Below are 23,133 nucleotides of genomic sequence, written 5' to 3'. Positions count from 1 at the left end.
AACTAACATTAGGCTAAATATTATTAGTATTTCATATTTAAAAATTGCCGTCACACTTCTGCTTTAAGCCTTAACTCAACGTTGAACGGTATTAGATATATAAAAAGCTAAAGTCCAGGGTGAGTTACAGATTACAGGTGAATTCAGTGGATCTGATACTATAAAAAGACTCACTGGGAAAGAAGCTGCAGTACACACCTGGCTAGGAAAAAAAGATTATGTTTAGAGCCTATGTGTTGCATAACACCTAAGAAAGAAACTGTTACTGCTGTGTATGACAAGGCTGGGAATCGAACACATGGCAGGTGGAGTATAAGAGATCTCTCTGATTGACTACAGAAGAGCTGCGAGTGGAGATCCATCAGTTAAAGCGATCATGAGGGTCTGCTTTGCACTTTTTACCGTTTTTGTGGCAGTGTATTGCCGTAAAGTCTTCACTGGGTGAGTATCATTTAAATATAAAAAAAAAATAACGGATGCACAATTGAGTTAAAAAAAAAAGTGTCAATTTGAACAAATTATTCTGTCATACCAAAACAGTTTATTGATCTTAATCATTGATTTATATTTACAGTATTTATATTTCCATTTTGTTATCATCAAGGATAAACCTAACAATTTCACTTGCGATTTTTACGTCTGTATTCTTCTCCAACAGTGACCAGGTTCTTCGAGTTAATGCAAACTCTGAGGAGCAAATCCAGCTCTTGAAGGAGTTGGAGAACAGAGACATGTTAGAGGTATTTAATGATATCCTAACGGCCTAAACATGGTATCGGTGCTAAAGAGTCTCACCTACTGTACTGTAGGTAACAAAGTGACTTTTCAGATAGGATCATATAACACCATTTTTTATTTTTCATCATACTCTTTAATACTAGTGATTCATGTTTTTTGTAAATATACACATATATATTTTTTATTAGGTTAAAAGAAGCACTTTTGGTAAATGCAATTTCAGGCCCTTTTATGCCTGATGTGTCATAGTGTTAATATAGCAAAGTTAACAAGAAATTAAACCATGTTTATGATTTTAAAAAATTAGACAAGCAGCAACAATAAAGTGTGTACAATTAAACATTAATTCATGTTTTATTAAAAGTAAAAAATATTTTTATATTTATTAATCTCTTGTAAAAATGGTATAATTCATTCTTGTATTGTTAATTATTTTAAAATTAGTCTTTATTGTATTCTTGCATCCTTTAAATTTTCTTATTGTTTTAAACAAACCAAACTAATGATTTTAACTAATTTTTATATATATATATATATATATATATATATATATATATATTTATTTATTTATTTATTCTTTTTTTCTTTTTTACATATCTGTTTACAGCAAAAACATGGTATCAGAGTTAAAAAAATGTCTCATGCCTTATCTCCTGATCCGCACTAAGTTTTCTTGTAAATATGCTGCACATTTATATTTTTATCAGATAAAAAGAAACACATTTGCTAAATACAGTTTCATGCCCTTTTATGTCTGTAGTGTCAGTTACTTTTTTGAATTCAAATCCTTTAACGGTCTTAACTGTCATTCAGACTTAGCCAATTTAGATTTCACATGAAAAGACACAAGCCTGAAAAAGTGTATTATTCTAAAATACAAAATTAATCGAACCCAGACCCTGGAGGTGCAAGGTGTAATCCTTTTTTGAAACTAATTTTAATAATTAATAAGCAAATTTTTTTTTATTGGAACATACACATTAGGTACACCTGTTTGTTAACACACATATCTAATCAGCCAATCACAGGGCAGTACTGTATCTCAACACATTTTGGCATGTAGACATGGTCAAGACGATCTGCTGAAGATCAATCCGAGCATCAGAATGGGATAGAAAGGTGACGTAAGTGACTTTGAGCGTTGTTGAGGCAACAACTGAGCAACAGGTCTTCACTTGACCAGAAAAGGGAATGAAAAGGTATCCATCATTGCGTGTTACTGAAGCTTGAAAAAGGATTTATATATTTATTATTATTTTTATCGAGGATGATCATATTAATAGAACAATAATTAAATTTTTTATTTAATCAAGAAATTCGTAGGCTAGGAAAGCCTATTCGTATAGGCTAGGAAAAAAAACTCTGTACACCTTTAATCAATTATTATTATTAATAATAATAGGGAGAAGGTAAGTTCATGTAAAGTTCACTTTATATATTTAATCACCACCTATGTAGTAGCTACTACGTACTGTAGATGTATGTACTGTAGATTACACTATCCTGTATTTGGCTGAAAGTATATTTTGTCATGACATTACATCATATGTGACATCATAGTAATCATACAGTATGTAGAAAATCAACATCTGACTTAATAAAAAAAAAATCATTCAAAAAACAAAAAACATAAGCGACAAAAAAACACATGCACATATGTAAAAAAATGTATGAATAATTAATGTCCAAAAACCCCATGAGTCATATGATTATTTACTGTGTGTAAATCTTCTGTTAAAACTATGATTGCATTTAGCTGGACTTCTGGACTCATCCTGTCTCCAGCGACCTTCCAGTCGACATCCATGTCCCGTACGCCAGTCTGTATGCTGTCCAGAGATTCCTTCAGGATAATCAGATCCCGTTCCATGTTATGATCAAGGATTTGCAGGTGAGAACGACGTTATACACCGATAATTGACTTCTAATGAAGTTCCTTAGATTAATAAAGCAAATTTATTGTCAATGTCAATGATGTTGTTGTGCAACAGGAACTCGTGGATAAGGAGCAGGAAGATTTACAGCGCAGTGCCATGAAAAGTGCTGATGCAAAGAGCTTTGACTATGGAGCATACCACAAGCTCGATACAGTACGTACACCCACACTTATAACAGTGCTGTTGAATTCTCAGTTCTGATTGATTAAAAGGTGTTGATTCATTTTGTATGAAATGAAAAGTTTATCTGAATGTGGAAGGAGTCTCCAGTTCCAATCTGTTTCTGTATGTTTTCCACAATGCGAAAGTCTTAAGGACATAGGACACTGATTATATTTACAATACCAGTACTCCCTCAAGTGTTTTAATTCTTGTTTTATTTCTATCATGAGTAGCAAATGAAAAAAATAATGCAATCTTTATGCATGCAGATCTACAGTTGGATGGACAGCATGGTGGCCGATCATCCCAATTTGATTTCCAAAGTACAGATTGGATTTTCTTATGAGAAACGTCCCATGTATGTACTAAAGGTGAGGATAAAAATGACTAGCAGGTCCATGGGAGTTCGAATCAAACCGGGATGAGATTTCTGGTGAATGTGGACGTAAAAGCGACTTAACTTCAATTGTTCAAACATTTTAAAGTAGGCTGTACATCCATGAATGACAATCCCGGCCAGGGTGGCTCACTGCAGTCGTTCCCATGAACATTTGAGTGGAACCCTGAGGAAACTTTCTACCTTGATGGTGTCCAAGCGCTAGTGAAACACTGAGATAAGTGCATTAGTGTTGCAGGGGATTATATAGAGAAATAAAAGGGAGCTTTTACTCCCATAACTGTGTTCTGTTATTTTGTGCAATTAAAAGTTCCGGTTTGACTTGAACACCCCTCTTACATGTATCTTATATTATGTATATCACACTGACTACAAAAAAAAAAAAAGACTTGAGGACTTTGGGCATGTTTTATTCTTTAAGTCATTCTGGAAATACTTTTAGTTTAGCACTGGTGGAAGCAAAAGACCTGCGATCTGGATTGATGCTGGAATACATTCTAGAGAGTGGGTCTCAACTGCTTCGACATTGTGGATGGCTAACAAGGTGAGAGACTCGATCAGATAGTAGAAACAATGCATTTTCGACTTTATATATTAAATATATACTGTATTTAGAAATGCATTGCTACCAGTATTTTGTAAATTTCTCTCTATATGTTGATTAGATGGCTACAGATTTTGGTGTTGATCCCTCTGTGACTTCTCTTCTGGGACAAATGGACGTCTATCTCATGATCGTGACCAACCCTGATGGCTACGCCTACACCCACACTAATGTAAGTCTGCGATTTTCAGCAAAAGCTGAAATTGTCACTACAGGTACTTACAGTATGGTTTATAGTAGGAGACATTCGATACACATCTAAGAGCATCTCAATGTAGACAAACCACTGCACCACTGTGTTGTCTGCCATGGAAGAGCTTCTCAATAATGAGCTAGGGTGAATAGAAAATACGATGTTAACTTTATCTATTGTTTATTCCAAATAATGTTTTTAGGACCGTATGTGGCGCAAGACTCGCTCCGTCAACTCTGGATCTTCGTGCCGAGGTGTCGACCCCAACAGAAACTGGGATGCTGGCTTTGGTGGTAAGAACCCTAATGACCCTAAACACTTGTAAAGATATCCATCTATGAGATTTCAATCTACAGTATATGCTCTCTCTTTAGGCCCTGGTGCCAGTAAGAACCCGTGTTCTGATTCCTATCATGGACCTTCTGCACACTCTGCAATCGAAGTGCAGAACATCGTTGACCTCATCAAGAACCACGGCAACTTCAAGTCCTTCATCTCCATCCACGCCTACTCACAGCTTCTCATGTACCCGCATGGATACACCTGCACCGATATCCCTGACAAGGCTGAACTCGTACGCTTTCTTTGGTCGAATTCTCATTTCTGATTCATTTTCTGTTTCTTAATTTAATATTTCTGAAATATTCCTGGCTCTAGATGTAGAAATCTAGATGTTCAACATGATAAACCTCCTGATTTGTTTAGTTTTTTGGTGTTACCAGGATTCTGTAGGTCGACGTGCAGTGCAGGACCTCAGCTCCTTGTACGGAACCAGCTACAGCGTTGGAAGCATCTGCAAAATCATCTGTGAGTTTACACAACCTACATCCGTTCTAATTGCTTACTCGGGCAATTTTCCTGATGTTCATGCATTGTTTATTGTATCGCTTCAGATCAAGCCAGCGGTGGAAGCATTGACTGGAGTTACAAGGTCGGTGTCAAATACTCCTTTGCCTTTGAGCTGCGTGACACCGGTCGCTATGGCTTCCTCCTCCCGGCCAATCAGATCATTCCAACTGCGAGTGAGACCTGGCTGGCACTTAAATACATCATGGAATACGTGCGTGACCATCCTTATTAGGTCAACTGAAAATAAAGCTCCGATTTCTTGCTTTCAGACAAAAATAGGATGTAAAATAAATACAAGCAAATGTGAAATACCACCTGTGTTGTGCTTTTTAACAATTTTTTAACCTTGTTTTAAATACTTGACAGTACATTAATAAATGACAGTGCCTAGTTACACAAAAACATTGCTCAAACATAACCAATATAATACCAGTGGGAAATAAAGTTGTTCTCTTTGGTTTCTATTACAATTTGGATGGGGTCACAGCACACAATCACGCATACACTCACTCACACAGTTTAGAATTTACCCCGACTGGTCGCCATTAGGATGTCAAGGACTTAATGAAAGCACTGTACTTATATACCTTATATACAAGGTAAAGATAAAGACCTGAGGTTTCCCCTGAGGAGAAAATGTTGTTGTTGTGCACAGCTCTTTCTAAATATATGACTAAATTTGTTTCCTAAATATCATAAATTGACAGAAAAAAACTTTACAATAATAAGGGTGTTAGGCGAGCTAGAAAAAATGGTGATGTCAGACCAGCTAACATTTAACTAAATACAGTAAAACCTCTGATTGCGAGTAATGCGGTGTGCGAGTCTTCCACAAGACGAGCAAAGATTTTTAATAAATTTTGACTTGGAAAACGAACAAGTCTTGGTTTACGAGTACCGAGTATCACGTAGCACACATGCGCTTCTTGCCGAGCGTCACGTGATCACAACTGAACCAACGTTTTTTCTCTCCCCTGCTGGGTCTTAGTCTCTTACTGGTATAATCAACATCCGTGCACGCATGTACTGTTTTCTATAACACTGTGACGACGTGTGTGCTCATAAAACATATTTTTCCTATTATAGTTAATTATACTGTAGTATAATTAATAGTATAATTATTCCTATTATATTATATTCTCCTGTTCTGACAATTGTTAAAAGCGCTATACAAATAAAATAAAATTGAATTGAAATGAAAATTATTTTGTGTCTGTATGTGTGTGTGTACAGCACGTGTGATGAATAAAGCAAAAGCAAGTCTCATTAGAGAGGTTAAAAATCCATTTTCTCTCTCTGCTCAAGGCTTAGTCTGCTCTTTGCGTCATTGGACACCGTGCCACACACAGACTCCTCCTACTTTTGCCTTTACAGACACACAGTCCCGTATGGGTACACCTTCTCTGATATCCCTGACAAGGCTGAACTTTGTTCATGTTCATGCATTCTTTATTGTATCGCTTCAGATCAAGCCAGCGGCGGAAGCATTGACTGGAGTTACAATCTTGGTGTCAAATATTCCTTTGTTTTTGAGCTGCGTGACAAGGGTCACTATGGCTTCCTCCATAAAAAAATAGGCTGTCCCCTCTATTATTAAAAAATGGAACAGGCGACATAATTGTCCAACCATATAACTGGTGATCTGGGCTGATAGCAGGCATGCATTTAGCAAAACCTGTGAGTGGCGTTCGAGTCAAACCAGGAATTGTAATGAAATTTCTGATGAATGAAGGTCGCATTAAAATGTTTGGAGCACCAGGTCAGTAGTGGATCATAGAACCGTTCCAGTGGAAAACATCACATGTCATAGAATACAACTGTAAATATGGTTATATAATTAAAATAAATAAAAACAATTATTTTTTGGGGACATATTCATGAGGAAAAAAAAAAAGAAAGAAAAAAGATGAAAAGATATTGACTTATTTTTGTTCTTTACTTTTCTGATCTGGGTTTTAATTTAGTTTTCAAAGAATCAAAGATAGTGATTATGTGCATAAATATTTTCTTTTGATTTTCAAGCAACAATATTATTTGTGATAAATGCAATATTACTTGCAACACAAAACCTGTCCACTAGATGTCAGTAGAACAAACCTTTAAATAAGAATTATTTGCTGGTTTTTTTGTATTCTTTGTGTCTTGTTTTGTAAACCTCAAAAAAATATTTTAAATAAAAATTAATAGAGTGTCTCCACCAGTTACACATGCACTGCCCATCTGTTCTTTCCTTTTTTTTGGTGACACTGCCTCAGTTTGGAAAGAGTCAATCACATCCTGCCAGACTCACATCAACTAAGCACCTATAATGCCTTATTCTTATTAATTATTATTATTATTATTATTATTATTATTTCATCTTCTTAATAACATTGCCCCAGTTGGAAAACATCACTGTCCCTCTCGCTCTCACATGCCAGAAATTATGAAATATTAATGTAATGGAGGAGGGTCGCTCTGGTATGTGTGTCATTACCATGGAACATTGATTAACAGATAACAGGCACGAACATCTTATAGACACTATTTACAAACAAGCACAAGCATGTTAATAGTAGAAGACAACAACAAATGGGTGACTAAATGGGCTATTATCTTGTGCTCACAATAGAAAAATGCATAGTTTAATGAAAATCATGTATTTTTCTCATGCCCAACCTACAGTAGGGGAAGACAGCTTTGAGAGGATCACATTCAGTACTGGTAAAATGACTATGAACACATCTGCTCAACTTACATATTTTGACTAGTAGGGGGGGTTTGTGTGTAAATGAAGCCTCGAGAAATAAAACAATTTGCTGAAAGGCTTCAGAGACTTATCTCGCCAACACTACTCTTAAAACGAAGCTTCATGGAATTAACCTTCCAGTGAATCGATTGGCTGGAAAGACCCAGTATGCAAATGAGAACTATCAGAAAAGTTACTTGTTTCCTATAAATCTCTTTTCTTTATTTAGTCACGTGATAAAACCATGCCCGCCCACTTTATTATTCAAGTTGATATACCTTTCCGAAGACGGTAAGTTTTCCTTCCCAACTCCCATAAACCATTTGGGATATGCAAATTAGCGACTCTCTGATTGGCCAGAATGACTCTCAACACTAATCTCACGCGCGTTCCCGCTCTCTCTCCTTCTGACAGGAAACGGGTTAGCCAGTTAGCTAGCTCTTCATTCCTGCTAAATATTTTAAAGTTTCATTGTTTTATTTTGAGTCGTTTTTTAAATTCACATAAATATGGGTTACTTGAAGCAGATAGATGTGGAAAATTTTAAGTCATGGAGAGGAAAACAGACAATTGGTCCATTTAAGAGGTTCACTTGTATCATTGGTACTAATGGCTCAGGTAAGCTAAGGTAGAAAGACAAGGTAGGCTTAATCTGTAGAGTGATATTGTGTTAGATATATAACTGTGGTAACTGTAAAGGTAAATCGAATGTGATGGACGCGCTGGGGTTTGTAATGGGAGAGCGAGCGTCCAGTCTGAGGGTGAGGCAAACCAGAGAGCTGATTCACGGCGCCCATGTCGGTAAACCGGTCTCGCGCACAGCCTCGGTCTCCATGTGCCTCTGCAACGATGACGATGAAGAAACCATCTTCAGCAGGACTGTCTCAGGTGTGTGTTAGCAGCAATGACGTTTCTGAATACTACAATTTACCAAAAAAATAGGAAATAAATAAAAAATGATAATAATATATAAATATCAAGTGAAATCATATCGTATTTTTTTCTTTCTGCTCATTTGTTTTATTCCAGGTGACTCTTCGGAGTATCGGATCAACGGCAGACAGATGACACTGTCCAGGTATACGTCCGAGCTGGAGAAGATCGGTATTGTGCTGAAAACCAGAAACTGCCTAGTGTTTCAGGTTAGTTTTTCAGGTCAGGTTCGTCAAATTACTGTAATTGCTCACCAAAAAGAGTTGTTAAAAAAATAACGAAATGAACAATAAATGATATACTGTTCCAGGTGCCTGTTCGTATGTCAAATTTCTTCTTACGTCTTATACGCCTTTTGTCCTACTCGTAAAGGACTAGTATTGCCTGGGGACTTGCCTGTAATCTTAATCCCGCGCGAATCGGCCATGTCAGTAATTTGTAAAGTAAAAATTCCTCCGCAAATTACCTACCATATTTCGCCAAACGCAGAGGTCCTGTGATAATTTTATTCCTGTGCGAATCAGCATGTCTGTTATTTGGCCAGTATTATTATATTTCTCAAGGTTTTGTTATTGCGAAGAATGGAGGCTACGTTGGAGTGCTTTGTTTATGTTATTCAAAAATAATAAACAAAATAATAATAAAATTAATTTCAAATTTTTAAACATTATTTTTAAAATTATTTTGGGTGCTGGGTCAAATCGCTATACCACGTCTAGGAAGGAAAAGTTGAAACCCATCAGAAGAGCGAACACTCATTATGTATTTGTCTAAACATTATTAAAAAAAATTCTGCAGCCAAATTGCGGAGAATTTTTGACTCACCTGCATAGTGCTATTCCTTGGAAATGACTGGCATACTAACTGCAGTAAATTATTGAGAAGAAAGAAATGATATTTCAAGGGTGTCTATGTCTATTCCTAAATATTATGACTGTCCTCCTTTTTTAAACAGCCGTACTAAGACCACTGTGGAGCTAACACACAAACTGCATACAGAACATCTTTAACCTCCGTGTCGTACTGCCTCACACACACACACACACCTGAGATTGAAACACACGGTTCTCCATTAGGAATAACATCCAACTTAGATGTTAAACAAATTTCCATAATTGAATCGGAAAACCTGAAAGACAAAAAAGAAGAAAAAGACGCATACGAAAGTCTTGTGCATATCAATGCTTGTGAAGTGTTTGTAAGTTTTATGTTCATCGTTTATCTTTTAATCACTATAATAAGTTATTATTATGTTTATAATTATTATTATTATTGTAGCTATGAAAGTAATAAGACAAGTAGGAACAGTTGAGACATGAGATATTTATTAATATCTTAGTAACAATAACAACCTTAAGGCTGCTTAAAGATCAACACATGCAGTAACACGGCTCTAATTCTTTCACATTACACGTGAAACACAAAATCACAACCAATTTGTGTATACAAGTAAGCATAATAAAAAAAATGCTCAACACTGCACTGCGAGAATGCTTTCGAGTCAATAAGTTGTGTAAAGTGTGTGATGCGTACTGGTGTGCACTGTGCATGTTTCAGGGTGCTGTGGAGTCCATCGCTATGATGAGCGCGAAGGAACGGACAAAGATGTTTGAGCGCATCAGTACCTCCTTTGAGCTGGCGAACGAGTACAACAACAAGCTGAGTGCGCTGCAGAAAGCCAAAGAAGACACGCAGTACCATTTTAATCGTAAACGAGCAGCCGCTGCAGAGAAGAAGCAAGTGTTCAAAGACAAAACTGAGGTATTATGATGTATAAATATATTTTGCTTTAGTTTTCTTCCTTGAGTGCAGGATGAGCTAACAGTATCATCATCATCTGTTCAGGCTGAGAAATATCAGGCGCTGGTGGAGCAGCTCAGTGAAAGCAAGCTGCAGCTCAGCCTTTTTCAGCTTTATTACAACGAGAGGGGTGTTAATGAGCTTGTTGAGTCACTGGGAGAGAAACAGGAGGCTGTAGCTGTCAAAAAGAGCGTGGTGGAGGAGTGGGAGCAAACTGTGAAGGCTCAGAAGAAAGAGCATGGACGCCTGAACAGAGAATTGCAGAAACTAGAGAAGGAGATCAAGTGAGCGTGTTGCATTTAATCACAGCAAAAGCACAACAGCAATAACAAAAGTATAGAAGGCACGGACGAGATTGGGCGTCATGTGACCTGAGACATAAGCAAGCAGAACTAAACAAACTGGGAAAATTGTGAGTGCCAAAAAAAAAGATAGTAGAAGGTTAAAGCTAGGAGTGAGATATCACAAAGACAGCTGAAAGGTCAGGATAGTTGTGGGGAACATGGTAACAGATGAGTTGCGAACAGAAGTCAAAGCAATTACAGTAAAGTAGCAGGTCACATGACCGGGTTTGTAGCCTGTTGTTTGTCTGGGTATTTTGTAAAGTTAAGCAAACTGTTGTAGGTGTGCACCCCCCTGTGCTTTCATTTACCTTATACACTGTGTCGACTTCCACTCCTCTTTCAGGTCCCAGGAGGAAATCCTCAGCCGCCAGAGGCCTCAGTACATCAGGGCCAAAGTGAACACCAGTCACCATCAGCGCAAGCATGAAGAGGAATGGACCAGCCTGTTGAAGAGCCAGAAGGAACAGGCCAAGAAGGAACAGGGGGTGCAGGAGCTGGAGACGGAGCTCGTTGAGCTGGAGAAGGCCTGGAAGGTTTACGAGAGAGAGATAGAGGAGTGGGAAGCTCAGAGGGGCAAAGATGTACAGCTCGAGGAAGCTCAGGTTGGATAGAGTGTGGGATGAAACGGTGGAAATTTTTAAATCAATTTTAAATGCAAGTGTGTTGAGTTAAACAGTTCTGGATAGAGGTATAGTGTTTAACAAAAATGCGTGTTGTTGTTGTAGCTGGAGCGTTATAAGGAGCTGAAGGAGTTGGCTAGGAAAAAGGGAGCCGTGTTGCTTCAGAAGGCTGAGAAAATACACTGGGAGCTGAAGGCTGATCGGGAAAAGCTGGAGTTTGACAAAAGGCGAAAAAGTGAAGTTGGGGTGCGTATTTGTGTGTTGTGTTTTGTTTTTTGTGTCATAACCACCCTGGCTATAATCAGTAGTGGTGTCAGTGTAATTATAATAAAATAAAATAACCAATGCAATACCTTGTGTATAGGCAAACATTAAGCATGCTGAAGATCATCTGGATGAGTTAAACAGACGGGCTGGAAAACTGGAGGAGTATGGCGTTACCTCAAAGTATGTTGTGCACCAGTCTGTATAAACTTTATATGTAATGTAACTTTTACTTAATTAGTGATAGTACCACTGATACCATCACGCGTTAACACTGAGGTCTTCACAAGAGACCATGCTCTCATTTTTGTGTTTTTTTAATTTGTGATTATTTTTAATTATTTTTCTATTTTAAGTAATAGTGTGCCTCTTTTTACTGACCAAATGTATGTTTTTTGGGCCTAGTTAAAGAAACTAGCTATCCCTGGCATTTTAATAATTTATAGATGAGGCGGGGGTCATGGGAGAAGAAAAAAAATGACTGTTTACTTCTATCTCTATGGGTGACTTTTTTCTCTGCTTGATATTCACTTTATGCACAGAGACCACAGAGACCCCTGTAAGGGAAAAAACCTGAATGTGTTGATGCTGTGGTGTTACAGTTCAAAACAATCAATATCAGAAAGCATAAAATTGAACATGATGGTGGCTTGCTGTTTATCGAACCCATGTCTTTTGCAGCAAAGCTCTGGACGAGCTGCGGGAGCAGGAGCAAAACTTGGCAGAGTTGTTGGAGAGCGGACGGTCGCGGATGCTGGAGGTGAACAGAGAACTGGCCGTGGTAGTTCAGGAACTTCAGAACGCTCGCATAGATAGCCAGGAGAATCGGAGACAACAGAAACGCGATGAAATCCTCGAGAGCCTGCGCAGACTCTACCCGGACGTCGTGGTAATGTACTGACATCATCAGGAGGAGCATGTCTGAATTAAACTTAACTCCTTTAGGTGGAACCTCGGATTGCGAGTAACACACAAGTGTCGTTAGCGATGTTCCTTGCTTTTTTTTCCAGATGAGACAGTCTTTCTCTTAATGTGTGTGTGAGAAATTCAAGTAAGAGAGGAGAAAGGTTTACTGTGTAGGATGAGAAGATGGGCTGATTTCTCCTTTCCTCTTACTTTAGCTTCACACACATACACAAACACACACACACACACACACAGCGCCTGAAACACTTGTCCGTCAGGATTTATTTTTACTTTTTTTAAAGGTAAACTGCAGGTTAATTTTGTTTTATTTGTTTTATTGTATTAATTTTTTTGGGCTGTGAAACAATTAATTTGAGTTTCCATTATTTCTTATGGGAAGATTTGCTTTGGTTAATGAGTGTTTTGAAACACGAGCCCACTTCTAGAACGAATCATGCTCGTAATCCAAGGTTCCACTGTAATTCGTTTAAGTCACAGGTGCAAAACAACAATTTAATATTTAGCTAAAACAGGCATCGAATAGAAACAGCTGCTAAATGCTTAACGTTATAAATATGACATATAAAGATAATGCAAAATACATCAAATACATAAGTAACAGTAACCTTTTTTTTATTAAAGAATTGATTCGGATACCTTTCTTTGTGTCTAGTATGGACGTTTAATGGACTTGTGCCAGCCCATCCACAAGAAATACCAGCTCGCTGTCACAAAGGTGTTCGGCCATTACATGGACGCCATTGTGGTGTCCTCTGCTAAAGTGGCCCGAGACTGCATTCAGATTATAAAAGAGGAGAGAGCAGAGCGAGAGACCTTCCTCCCTATCGACAACCTGGATGTGAGTCAGACTGCCATGTGTCCTCTGCCATATGGCAGGATGAATGTTTGGGTCACTTTTGTACATAAAGGCACATGAATGTGCTAATGTTTAAATAAAATTTATAATAAACAGACTATCCTTTTTTTCCTCGCGTCAGGTAAAGCCACTGAACGAGCGTCTCAGGGAGGTACGTGGAGCCAAGATGGTGGTGGATGTGGTGCAGTGTTCCCAGAACGCACCCCAGTTGAAGAGAGTGGTACAGTTTGTGTGTGGGAACTCCCTTGTGTGCGAGAACTTAAAAGACGCCCGTCACGTTGCGTTTGACGGCTCAGAGCGCCTTAAGGTAAGATTTAGACGTGGCTTTGCAGACTCAGGGTAAGAGCTGGCGAGGTCAAAGTTGAAAGTTATTATAAACTTGTGCTCGTGATACAGATCCTCACATAATCTCTGCATTAAAAATACGTGTAAATTCTGCTTACATTTTTTCCTTAAAGAATCAAAATGCATGTATAATCATATTAATAGTTAAATAATTAAGCTATGATTGAAATATTTATTTAGTTGACAATTTGAATGACATGACAAGAGATTTAACACTTAAATATTTGTCACACTCACCATATAAGATATACCTTTATTCGTCCCACAGTAAATAAATTTCTAACAACACAGTGCAATTCAGTGACTGCTTTTTTACAAACCCCAGTTAGTGATCAGTCATGATGTGGTGCCACGCTCCATCAGAGTAAAGGGCCTTTGTTTAAGGTCCCTCCAGTGGCAGCTTGGGGGTGTGGAGGCTTGATCATGCATGGCACATTTTTAGTATCAATATTCATAAAGAAAATTAATAAAAATGAATCATTTGCATTTTAATTGATTATTGTTTGAAGTGAGACAGTATAACGATTTATAAAAAACATCTGCCATTTTTGGGGCACATATGAAATTATCTCTTAAAAACAGCTGAAGTTAGGAATTTCAAGCAAGATCGGTCACTTCCATGTTGCATACACTTCAGAAGTAGCTTCTTTGGCACACACATTTTCTGTATTATAATATAACATAAAAAAAAATAAATTGAGCACTGATGATGTGTATAAATTTGCCAAAATTAATATTTAGCAATTATAATTAAAAAAATATATAAATTATTTGCTTTGTATTTTTGGCACATTTTAGTCCTGAAAGACTCGACAAGAGAAAGACACAGACAGTGTGTAAGCGGAAAAAAAATTTCAGGGTGAAAAAAATAAAATAAAAGATAATCCAACCATATAATGCTGTTGCTTTGTAATATTTTAGACTGTATCTTTGGATGGTACTTTGTTCTCCAAGTCGGGGGTGATCTCTGGTGGCTCAGCTCACCTGCGCAACAAAGCTCGGCGCTGGGAGGAAAAGGACATGAATGGCCTAAAAGAGCGCAAGGAGCAGCTTAGTGCAGAGCTGAGGGTATGTATGAACACAAAATGCACCCTCCAGTTTTAGTACAACGTGAAGCATAGACTCTTCTTTTATTTTAGGGCCATTTTAAGGCCTTGAGTTAAAAAAGAAACAATTAAGGATGTGCTGTTGTAAGAAAGTGAAGATTTATCAAAATCTAATACTGTACTGTAGTTTGAAACCTGTGTGCGTGTATGTGTTCTTGGCAGGAACTAATGAAACTGAAACGCAAGGAGGCTGAGCTCCATCAGATCACAGCCCAGGCTCAGGGAATCCAGACTCGCCTCAAATACTCCAACTCTGAGCTAGAGTCCATATGCAAAAAGGGCATCCCAGTCTATCAGGCTGTAAGCTGTGCCTTTGTTTTTCCCCTTACTCTACTTTTTTTATTCACTCTTCAGTGTTATATTAAAGTATGTTAATGCTTGTGTGTGTGTGTGCAACAGGAAATCTCCAGATTGGAAAGTGAGCTCTCAAACCTGAAGTCTCAGATCGAAATGCAGACAAGTAATGTGCAAGTGAAGGACAGCGAGGTTACAGTGCTCCACGATGAAGTCAATCACGTGAGACACACACAAACGTGTCACTTAAAAAAACCTTTAATGTTAAACTAGTGACAGCAACTTTTGAACTTTTGGAAATTTGCTTTACTGCTGTAGATGGAGGACACGGTGTTCTCAGAGTTCTGTGCCGAGATCGGGGTAGCCAACATTCGTGAGTACGAGCAGGATTATGTGAGACAGCAAGGAGAGATCGAGAATAAGCGGTACAAACACACAGCACGGGCAAATTATAGCATTTGGGCATTAAAATGTGTATTCAGAAAGCCCTTGAGCATAACTACTGTATACATATAGTAAAACTGTAAAGTTGGCTTGAAGATATTTACGAAAAAATTATAGGGAGGGGATGTAGGGTGAGAAACCGCAAATATCTCCCGCAATTTTTTAAAGGCTTTTTTTCATGCCAATATATAATTTTTCATGCGTTTTTATTGTTTTTTTTTTACGCTAAGAACAATCTAAATGTAATTTTTTAAAATATAACTATTAACGCAAGTAAAAACATGCTCGCATAAAAAACAGTACATATAGAGGTAACATCTGTACTTTACATTCTATCAGTACAGTACAGTATATGGGTTTACCTTTGCATATATATATATATATATATATAAAATTATTTTTTTAATTAATTAATTAATTAATTAATATTTAGGGGAATGTATTAAGCTGAGTTTAAAGTAAAATTCAAGTGTTTTGGGATCCACAATTGGAATGCCTGCTTCACATCTAACACTAGCCTCCTGGGAACTACTTAAATGGGCCAAACATGGAAAAAAAAAAACTGTATCTGGGAGGTGACAATAACTCCCAGCCGTGTTCCTGAAATGTGCAAGTGGTGCTGGTGAATAATTGTGTGTATAGTTCCCACAGACAGATGTGTCTAATGACAAGACTTGACGATATCCAATCACTAGTAAAAATAATAAAAAAAAAAGTTAATTAGTGTATCAGGGGATTATAAAGGGAGTTTCTACTTTCAAAATTCCTGCTTTGTTTTGAATGCCTCTCCATTCAATTATTTCCAATTTAAGTTAGTACTTCATCCCGAGAGATGAATTAGAAGCTACATTAGTGTCTTTGAATTTTGCTAAATAATAATAAGTATTGCTGTTACAAATCTCCTCTGGGTGCTGTTGTGATAATGCAGGACGAGGCTGTATAATAATTGCTGTAGAGCGTTAGACTTGTCCAAATACTCACAAATGTTGTGAATAAGTTTGTTAAGCGCACTAGCTGGTGTGTCCAGGCTGCAGTTTGAGTCCCAGCAAACCCGTCTGAAGACACAACTCGAGTATGAGCAGGAGCAGCTACACAAGCACCGCAAGCTGATTAACAAAATAGAGGAGTCCATCAAGAAAGAGGAAGATGTCACCCTTATGCTGAAAGAGGTAAACCAGCTGTAAAACTCCTCTCTACATATGTGTCTTCCTGGCTAGTATTTTATACCGAACCATGAACTGTTTCTGTGTGTTGGACAGGAGGAAAACAAGCTACTTGCTGCAGTAGATGAGTCTCAGGTGAAGCTTCTAGAGTTAAAGCAAAAGCAAGTGGACATGACGTCTTACGTGAATAAAGCAAAGTCTGAGCTGGATACGAAGATCAGGGGCCTTCAGGAGAACTCCAGGTATCTCAAGTTGTTAACAGGTCATTTTAGGATTGATCAGATATTTTGTATCCTATCTTAAAGGGTACATCTGTTTTTAGGATAGGTTAGGTTGTGAAGGACCCTTGCACCCATCGTTTTCAGGGGAAAAGTGGGCAACTTTTAAAAAGCCTTTGAAATGCGACAGCCTTAGTCACGATGTTATGACTTAATTGGCCTTAAAATAGGTCCTTTGAATTGAGACACACCGGTGGTTTCCTCATGCACTGTTTGTCACCTGACACCTATCGAACATTATCTAGGAAAAATTTAAAAAAATTTTATTTTGTTAAAAAATAAGTTACAGTTCTAAGCAATCTTAGCAAATAATATAGTCCAACCACAAAGGATGCTATACTTCCTGCAAATGTATGAATAGTTTAGAGTTTGCTCTGGGCAGAATTTATAGAGAAACTGCAGTATCAAATTAATTAAAAGTAGTTAAAAAAAACAACAACAACAACAAAACCAAAAAATAACTAATCGATACATGAATTACCTCGCAAAAAGAATCACGATACATCAGTTGAACAATTTTTTGTTCTCACATCTCTATAAACCAAAGTTTATATTTAAACTTGACATCAGCTTAATTTTAATTCCACTGTTTATTTTTACCATGAAAAAGTAAATGCTTATGGAATAAATCTGTCATAAGCCTGAAATGATTAATGTGAATTTACAATGATGATTATTACATGGTTTTACTTTCATTCAAGCTATCTTCATTTGTAAAGATATTTTTTCCAATAGAAAATCTCTCTCCGTCTTGCTGTATTTCCTACCTTTCTCTTTCTCTTTTTCTCAGGCAGCTGGTAAAGAAGCAGAAGGAGATGATCTCTGTGGAAGCTGCGTTGGAGCGTCAGAGACTTTACAAACACAACCTGCTGCTGGGCTGCAAAATCGAGGGGCTTCCCCTCACTGTGCTCTCTGGAACCCTGGACGACATCAGTGACATCCAGGTAGATAAAGAGATCATACACTACAAGCAGCAGGAGATTAAGTCTGCTTTTTTCAATTTACTGAGCAATTGATTTTAAAGTCAGACAGCAAAAAGCCTGTATAGAATAACCAAATCATTGATTGTGCTCTAGAATTATTGGCACCCTTTCTGAAAACAAGCTTTACTCAATTTTTTTTTTCTTTTTTAAACTGAAGTTTTGCAATCATTTTACTTGCATACTAATCGCACCATTAATACTTTGCAATGCCGGCCCTGGAGAGACTGAGATTTAACCCTCACCATAGTTCTAAGCATCTTGCTTTAATAAAATTTTAACGAGTGTAGAGTTGCTTGTCAAGGATGCAACTGTGCATTGAAAATTCTTCCGGATGAACACTTGTCTCTGAGCTTCACTTCAGATGTTTTGTGATGAATTCTTTTTCTGAATTTCTGATTCCACTCCTAATAACTACAGACGGTCACCAACTTTAGGACTTTATGATGGTTTAACTTTACCCTATGTTTTTTTTACCCAACGATTGGGTTGAAAGCAAATTACATTCAGTAGAAACCATACTGTGAATTTCGATCATCTTCGCAGGTTAGTGATATGCAGAGACAATCTGATCATTTTGATTCATAATTTTTTTTCTCACACATTTCCTACTAATTTCTATAATTTTTCTTAGATCTTGTGAAGCTGCTCTGTGAAAATGTCTGCTGTTAAAAGTGCTACACATATAAAATGTAATTGAATTTAATATGCGGTGCATCAATCTCTTGTCTTGTATTGAAAACATTTTCGTAATTCGGAGGCCATCTGCATTTAGTCCCCTGAATTAGATTGTTAAAGTGCTATTGATGTCAGAGTGATGCGGTGATGAGTTTTTTTAATATGCTAACTTGGAAGAAGTGATGATGTTAATTTTGAAAATGATGATGTTACATGGTACAGATAAAGTTCTCTCTCTCTCTCTCTTTCTTTAAACACAGCTGGACTCTGAATCTACAGACACCACCACACAACACATTTATGAGCGAGAAGAACATATGGTAATAGACTATAGACAGTTGGGAGATAACCTGAAGGTGAGGATTTGTAAAGTTCTTGCACAATCCATAAACACAAGTCATACAGTATTCTCACATGGACCTGTGTGTGTGTGTGTGTGTGTGTGCAGAGTCTGACAGAGGAGCAGCAGGTGCTGGCCCAGTTAGAGGTCCTGGGAGAGAAAGTGTCATCTCTGGAGAAACTGATCAGTGCATCCAAACCACCCAACATGAAGGCCCTGGAGAAGATGAGTGAGGTGAAGGACAGCTTCCGTGGAGTACTTGATGGTACAACACACACATACACACACACATAGACATACAAACAAACACACAATTAAAAATTCTGAAGATCTTCCAGTGACTATTGGTGGACGTTTTGAACACTTGGACTACACCTTTATGTGTTTGTGTGTTAGCGTTCGAAACCAGCACAAGCGCAGCTAAGAAACGCAATCAGGAGTTTGAGCAAGTGAAGGCCAAACGCTATCATCGCTTCAGCCATTGCTTCGAGCACGTTTCCATTGCCATCAACAACATCTACAAAAACCTCTGCAGAAACGAAAGTGCTCAAGTGAGATTTTTTTATCCTCTTTCTGTTACATAAATACATTCTTTTTTTTTTTTTTTACAGTCGACACCCGCAAATTGTTTGCGGAACCCCATTCCCCCGTCATTTAGGGTTTAAACTATAAAAATAGACATTTATGGCCTTTTTTTTACCACACCCGAAATTCACTTTTTTTTTTTTACAATTTGTGGGTCGACTGTATTCAACATGAAACACCCACAGAAGCACTTACACTTCTACCTTTATGTAGATTCCATGAACATAAATATTCAGGGATGGACAAATCAAATTATTCTTTTTTTTGCCAATTTCCCCCTATCCATCTTAGATTCTCATTAGCGAAATATCATGGGAATAAATGCTTGAATTGTTTGTCAGATTTCTACAGAATTATTCCTGTAATCAGCAGATATGAACTAATTAAATTTAGCACTTGATCAAAACAGGGTCAAGGTTACAGCAAAAGTCTGATTTGGTTCAGGTACATTTCAAAGAAAGTGATCTTTTTGTAATTGTTTTTATTTTTCCCCGATTTTTTCCCTAATTTAGTCATGTCCAATTCCTACCCGTCACTAGGGGCCTCACATTAAGGCTACTACTACCACTTAGTCGGCAGGGCGAAAGACTATTATGTGTTTCCTCCGAAACCGAGAAGCCGACCACATCTTTTTGAACTGCTCGCTCACGCACTGTTGGGGGCCGAGTAACACACTTGGAGGACAGCTCTATCTGCTCCTTCCGCTTGCGTGAGCTCACAGACGCCCCTGATTGGCTGTAGAACCGTAATTAATGTGGGAGCACTAAGTACCTCTCATCCATCCCCTCTGATAGAGCTCGGCCAATCAGCTCTCTCTAGACCGCCGGCTGCTAAAGGTTACAGCATCACCCGGGAATCGAACTTGTGATCTCAATAAGTGTACATTAATTAATCTTTTTAAATAAAATTAAAATGTTTTCTTTTCATTGTGTGTTTGTTTGTGTGTGTCTAATTCAGGCGACTCTGAGTGCAGAGAATCCTGAAGAGCCTTACCTGGGTGGTATTAGTTATAACTGTGTGGCCCCCGGGAAGAGATTTATGGCCATGGACAACCTGTCAGGAGGAGAGAAGTCGATCGCAGCGCTAGCTCTGGTGTTTGCTATTCACAGGTGATCTGTTTCAATATGGGCGGAGTTAAGGTTGATTAACTGTCTGTAAGATTTTATAGGTGAAGGATCTGTAGCCATGGTCGAGGTGGTAAATGTAAAAGAAAAGTCATGGATCTGAAAACATTGCATAATAACACTTTCTCAACTCTGTTTGATTATAAGGCATAAAATTGTGTAAATTATTTAATTATTTTTGTAACTTTATTTATCATTGACTTTATGTAAATAATTTTTGTCTTAGCTTCCGTCCTGCCCCATTCTTTGTGCTGGACGAGGTGGACGCCGCTTTGGATAACACAAACATTGGCAAGGCAAGTCCACATCAACTGCCTTTTTTCTGTCTATTACTGATTTCTACACTGTCGGCCAAAAAAGAAAATGTCGCTATTTTAAATTATTTGTCTGCATCAAGCAGGAAAAAAAAAAACATAGTCTAAAAACAAAAGTCAAGTCTCAAAGAGACCTCAGCATAAAAAATAATAAATATAAAAAAAATGAAAAAATAAATAAGAAATAAAAATCTCCGTTCCAAATGTCCAAATGTAAATGAAATGACTGGAACTGGGTTGGAAATGGTTTAACACAGTATCACAACTTGAAAGGATAGTACTGAACCTTCAACTCTGTGGAAGAAACGAGGTCAGGAAAAAAATTATGGATGGAGATCACTTAAACACCTGGTGAAGTTGCATGATAAAAAAAAATCACATTTAAGCTGAAAAGCACTTCTGATACTTGTCTGATATGTTAATTATATTATATCTATATGATGATTCTGTCCAGGTGACAAGCTTCATTAGGGAGCAATCAAGAAATAACTTTCAGGTCATCGTCATCTCACTGAAGGAGGAGTTCTACTCACGATCAGATGCTCTGCTGGGGGTCTATTCTGAGGTACTGCACAAACCTTGTTTGTAATATTCTGAGAATAAAATTGTGAAACCAGTACAGGTAGTCCACGACTTAGGAACTTTCGAATTACGAATTTCCGTAGATATGAGCGGACCGTGGTTTTACTTCCGGTTCAGTCATGGAAGTAGCTCACTTGTATTGTACAAAAAAAAGACCCTGTAGTACAACAGATATTTACAATTATATACAATATTTTCAGTGTGTAAGTGAACGTTTAAAATGTCCAAAGTCCGGTATGTTGTATGTGTGTGTGGTTGTGTGTATTTGCGTGGGGGGGGCGGGAGAAATTAGTTGGCATCACCAGTTTCAGTGAATCAGTTCAAAAGCACGATGATAGAAAATGTTTGTCCTGTAAATCTGTCCTGATCGTGAATAATCCTTATTTAGAAAAATCATCAACAAAAAAAAAACCGAGTACAAAGTCCAATACAGTGGAACACAGCTCTGAGACACGGTGGTGTCCGGGATTTCCCTCACGATTAAAGGTGCAGAAACAACACTGTTACATGTGAAATGTGTGAGATTCATTTCCTTAGGCCCAGTTATGGTTTTTGGCCACATGATGGCAGTGTTGGGAGAGTAGACAGAAATTTAGTCAAGTGGATTGGTATGTTTTACATTGTACTGTATATTCATGTCAAAGGGGTGTAAGACTCACTTTGTCGGACTTAAAAACGAATCCGACTTACGAACATGCTCCCGGAATGGAACTCGTTCGCAAGTCGGGGACTACCTGTACTAACTATTCACATACATTACTTGTGAGTATGTGGTAGTTATTCCTGCCATTCTCACTCTTCAGTTCAATGACTGCATGTCCAGTCACCTCCTGTCACTGGACCTCACTCCGTACCCTCTCAACGACGAGAATGGCAGAGAGAGAGAGACGGAAATGAGCTAAAAGGAGCAATAAAAGAAAACAAGAAAAGGAAAACCGGGTTGTTAAAAAATATATATAATAATAATCCAGTACACTTTACTACTGAAGTTCAGATTTAAATTTTTTCCTGTTAAATTTTTTTTTATTAATTACCAGTTTTTCATGGTAGTTTTTTTTCTTACTTCCTGTTTTCTGAGCACTTTGAGTTTCTGCAGTGTTTGCTGTTTGTTTTTATATCAAGTTGCTGGTGAACATTTGAGAAAACATTGAGGATGTTTCTTTCTGTTATAATGATGTTCAGTGTTTAATTGATATTTAAATGTTTTAATTAAATAAATATTTTTGAGCTTATACATTTTCCAATTCATTTCCCCCTGTACTATAGTGTTGTTCTCTCACTCTCTCACTAGATCACGTCTGCTCGTACACATCGCTCTTTTCTATGACACACAGATCTGCAGTGGGGATTAGGAAAGAGAATGGTCAGCTCGTACTACTGTACGTGTCTTTTATTTAATAGAAGTTGTATTGGTCTAAGGTCTCTTAAGTGTCTTGCTTACATCATGCCGTCGTATACGGTCATGATCGTCCCTCTGAGGAGTAACATTGACAGTCTGGACGGCCTGAGATTCTTCCTCTGGGTGAGTTTTTCTGTGCTTTGATGTGT

The 23,133-nt window shown here is 37.7% G+C and overlaps 2 protein-coding genes across 2 annotated transcripts; both read left to right on the top strand.

The window, feature by feature from the left end:
* The first annotated feature begins 291 nt into the window (after positions 1 to 291).
* cpa4 (carboxypeptidase A4) lies at positions 292 to 5,194 on the top strand. The gene is made up of 11 exons (XM_053505813.1): positions 292 to 441; positions 659 to 740; positions 2,495 to 2,629; positions 2,730 to 2,828; positions 3,107 to 3,208; positions 3,677 to 3,778; positions 3,900 to 4,010; positions 4,234 to 4,324; positions 4,406 to 4,605; positions 4,754 to 4,838; positions 4,925 to 5,194. Exons 1-11 carry the CDS (start codon positions 377 to 379, stop codon positions 5,110 to 5,112), a joined length of 1,260 nt encoding a protein of 419 aa, XP_053361788.1. The 5' UTR covers positions 292 to 376; the 3' UTR covers positions 5,113 to 5,194.
* A 2,831-nt stretch (positions 5,195 to 8,025) lies between these two features.
* On the top strand, positions 8,026 to 22,519 carry smc1b (structural maintenance of chromosomes 1B). The gene is made up of 25 exons (XM_053505946.1): positions 8,026 to 8,226; positions 8,308 to 8,496; positions 8,638 to 8,750; positions 10,099 to 10,302; positions 10,387 to 10,625; positions 11,029 to 11,287; positions 11,411 to 11,551; positions 11,670 to 11,752; positions 12,251 to 12,458; positions 13,149 to 13,334; positions 13,474 to 13,659; positions 14,619 to 14,765; positions 14,966 to 15,103; positions 15,203 to 15,319; positions 15,416 to 15,522; positions 16,569 to 16,710; positions 16,801 to 16,946; positions 17,773 to 17,926; positions 18,901 to 18,996; positions 19,089 to 19,245; positions 19,377 to 19,531; positions 20,523 to 20,674; positions 20,916 to 20,985; positions 21,458 to 21,568; positions 22,389 to 22,519. The coding sequence occupies exons 1-25, from the start codon at positions 8,118 to 8,120 to the stop codon at positions 22,485 to 22,487; spliced, it is 3,708 nt and encodes a 1,235-aa protein (XP_053361921.1). The 5' UTR covers positions 8,026 to 8,117; the 3' UTR covers positions 22,488 to 22,519.
* Positions 22,520 to 23,133: the final 614 nt, after the last annotated feature.

This window comes from Clarias gariepinus, chromosome 10 (genome assembly GCF_024256425.1).
Source record: "Clarias gariepinus isolate MV-2021 ecotype Netherlands chromosome 10, CGAR_prim_01v2, whole genome shotgun sequence".
Taxonomy (NCBI): Eukaryota; Metazoa; Chordata; class Actinopteri; order Siluriformes; family Clariidae; genus Clarias; species Clarias gariepinus.
Note: the sequence above shows the minus strand (reverse complement) of the source record. Positions and strands in the feature narration are given on the sequence as shown.

Coding starts and splice junctions, on each gene's coding strand:
- cpa4 (XM_053505813.1), top strand. CDS start 377: ATGAGGGTCTGCTTTGCACTTTTTACCGTTTTTGTGGCAGTGTATTGC. Junction 2,630..2,729: donor TTATGATCAAGGATTTGCAG/GTGAGAACGACG, acceptor GTTGTGCAACAG/GAACTCGTGGATAAGGAGCA. Junction 3,779..3,899: donor CATTGTGGATGGCTAACAAG/GTGAGAGACTCG, acceptor TATGTTGATTAG/ATGGCTACAGATTTTGGTGT.
- smc1b (XM_053505946.1), top strand. CDS start 8,118: ATGGGTTACTTGAAGCAGATAGATGTGGAAAATTTTAAGTCATGGAGA. Junction 11,288..11,410: donor TACAGCTCGAGGAAGCTCAG/GTTGGATAGAGT, acceptor TTGTTGTTGTAG/CTGGAGCGTTATAAGGAGCT. Junction 15,320..15,415: donor TCCACGATGAAGTCAATCAC/GTGAGACACACA, acceptor TTACTGCTGTAG/ATGGAGGACACGGTGTTCTC.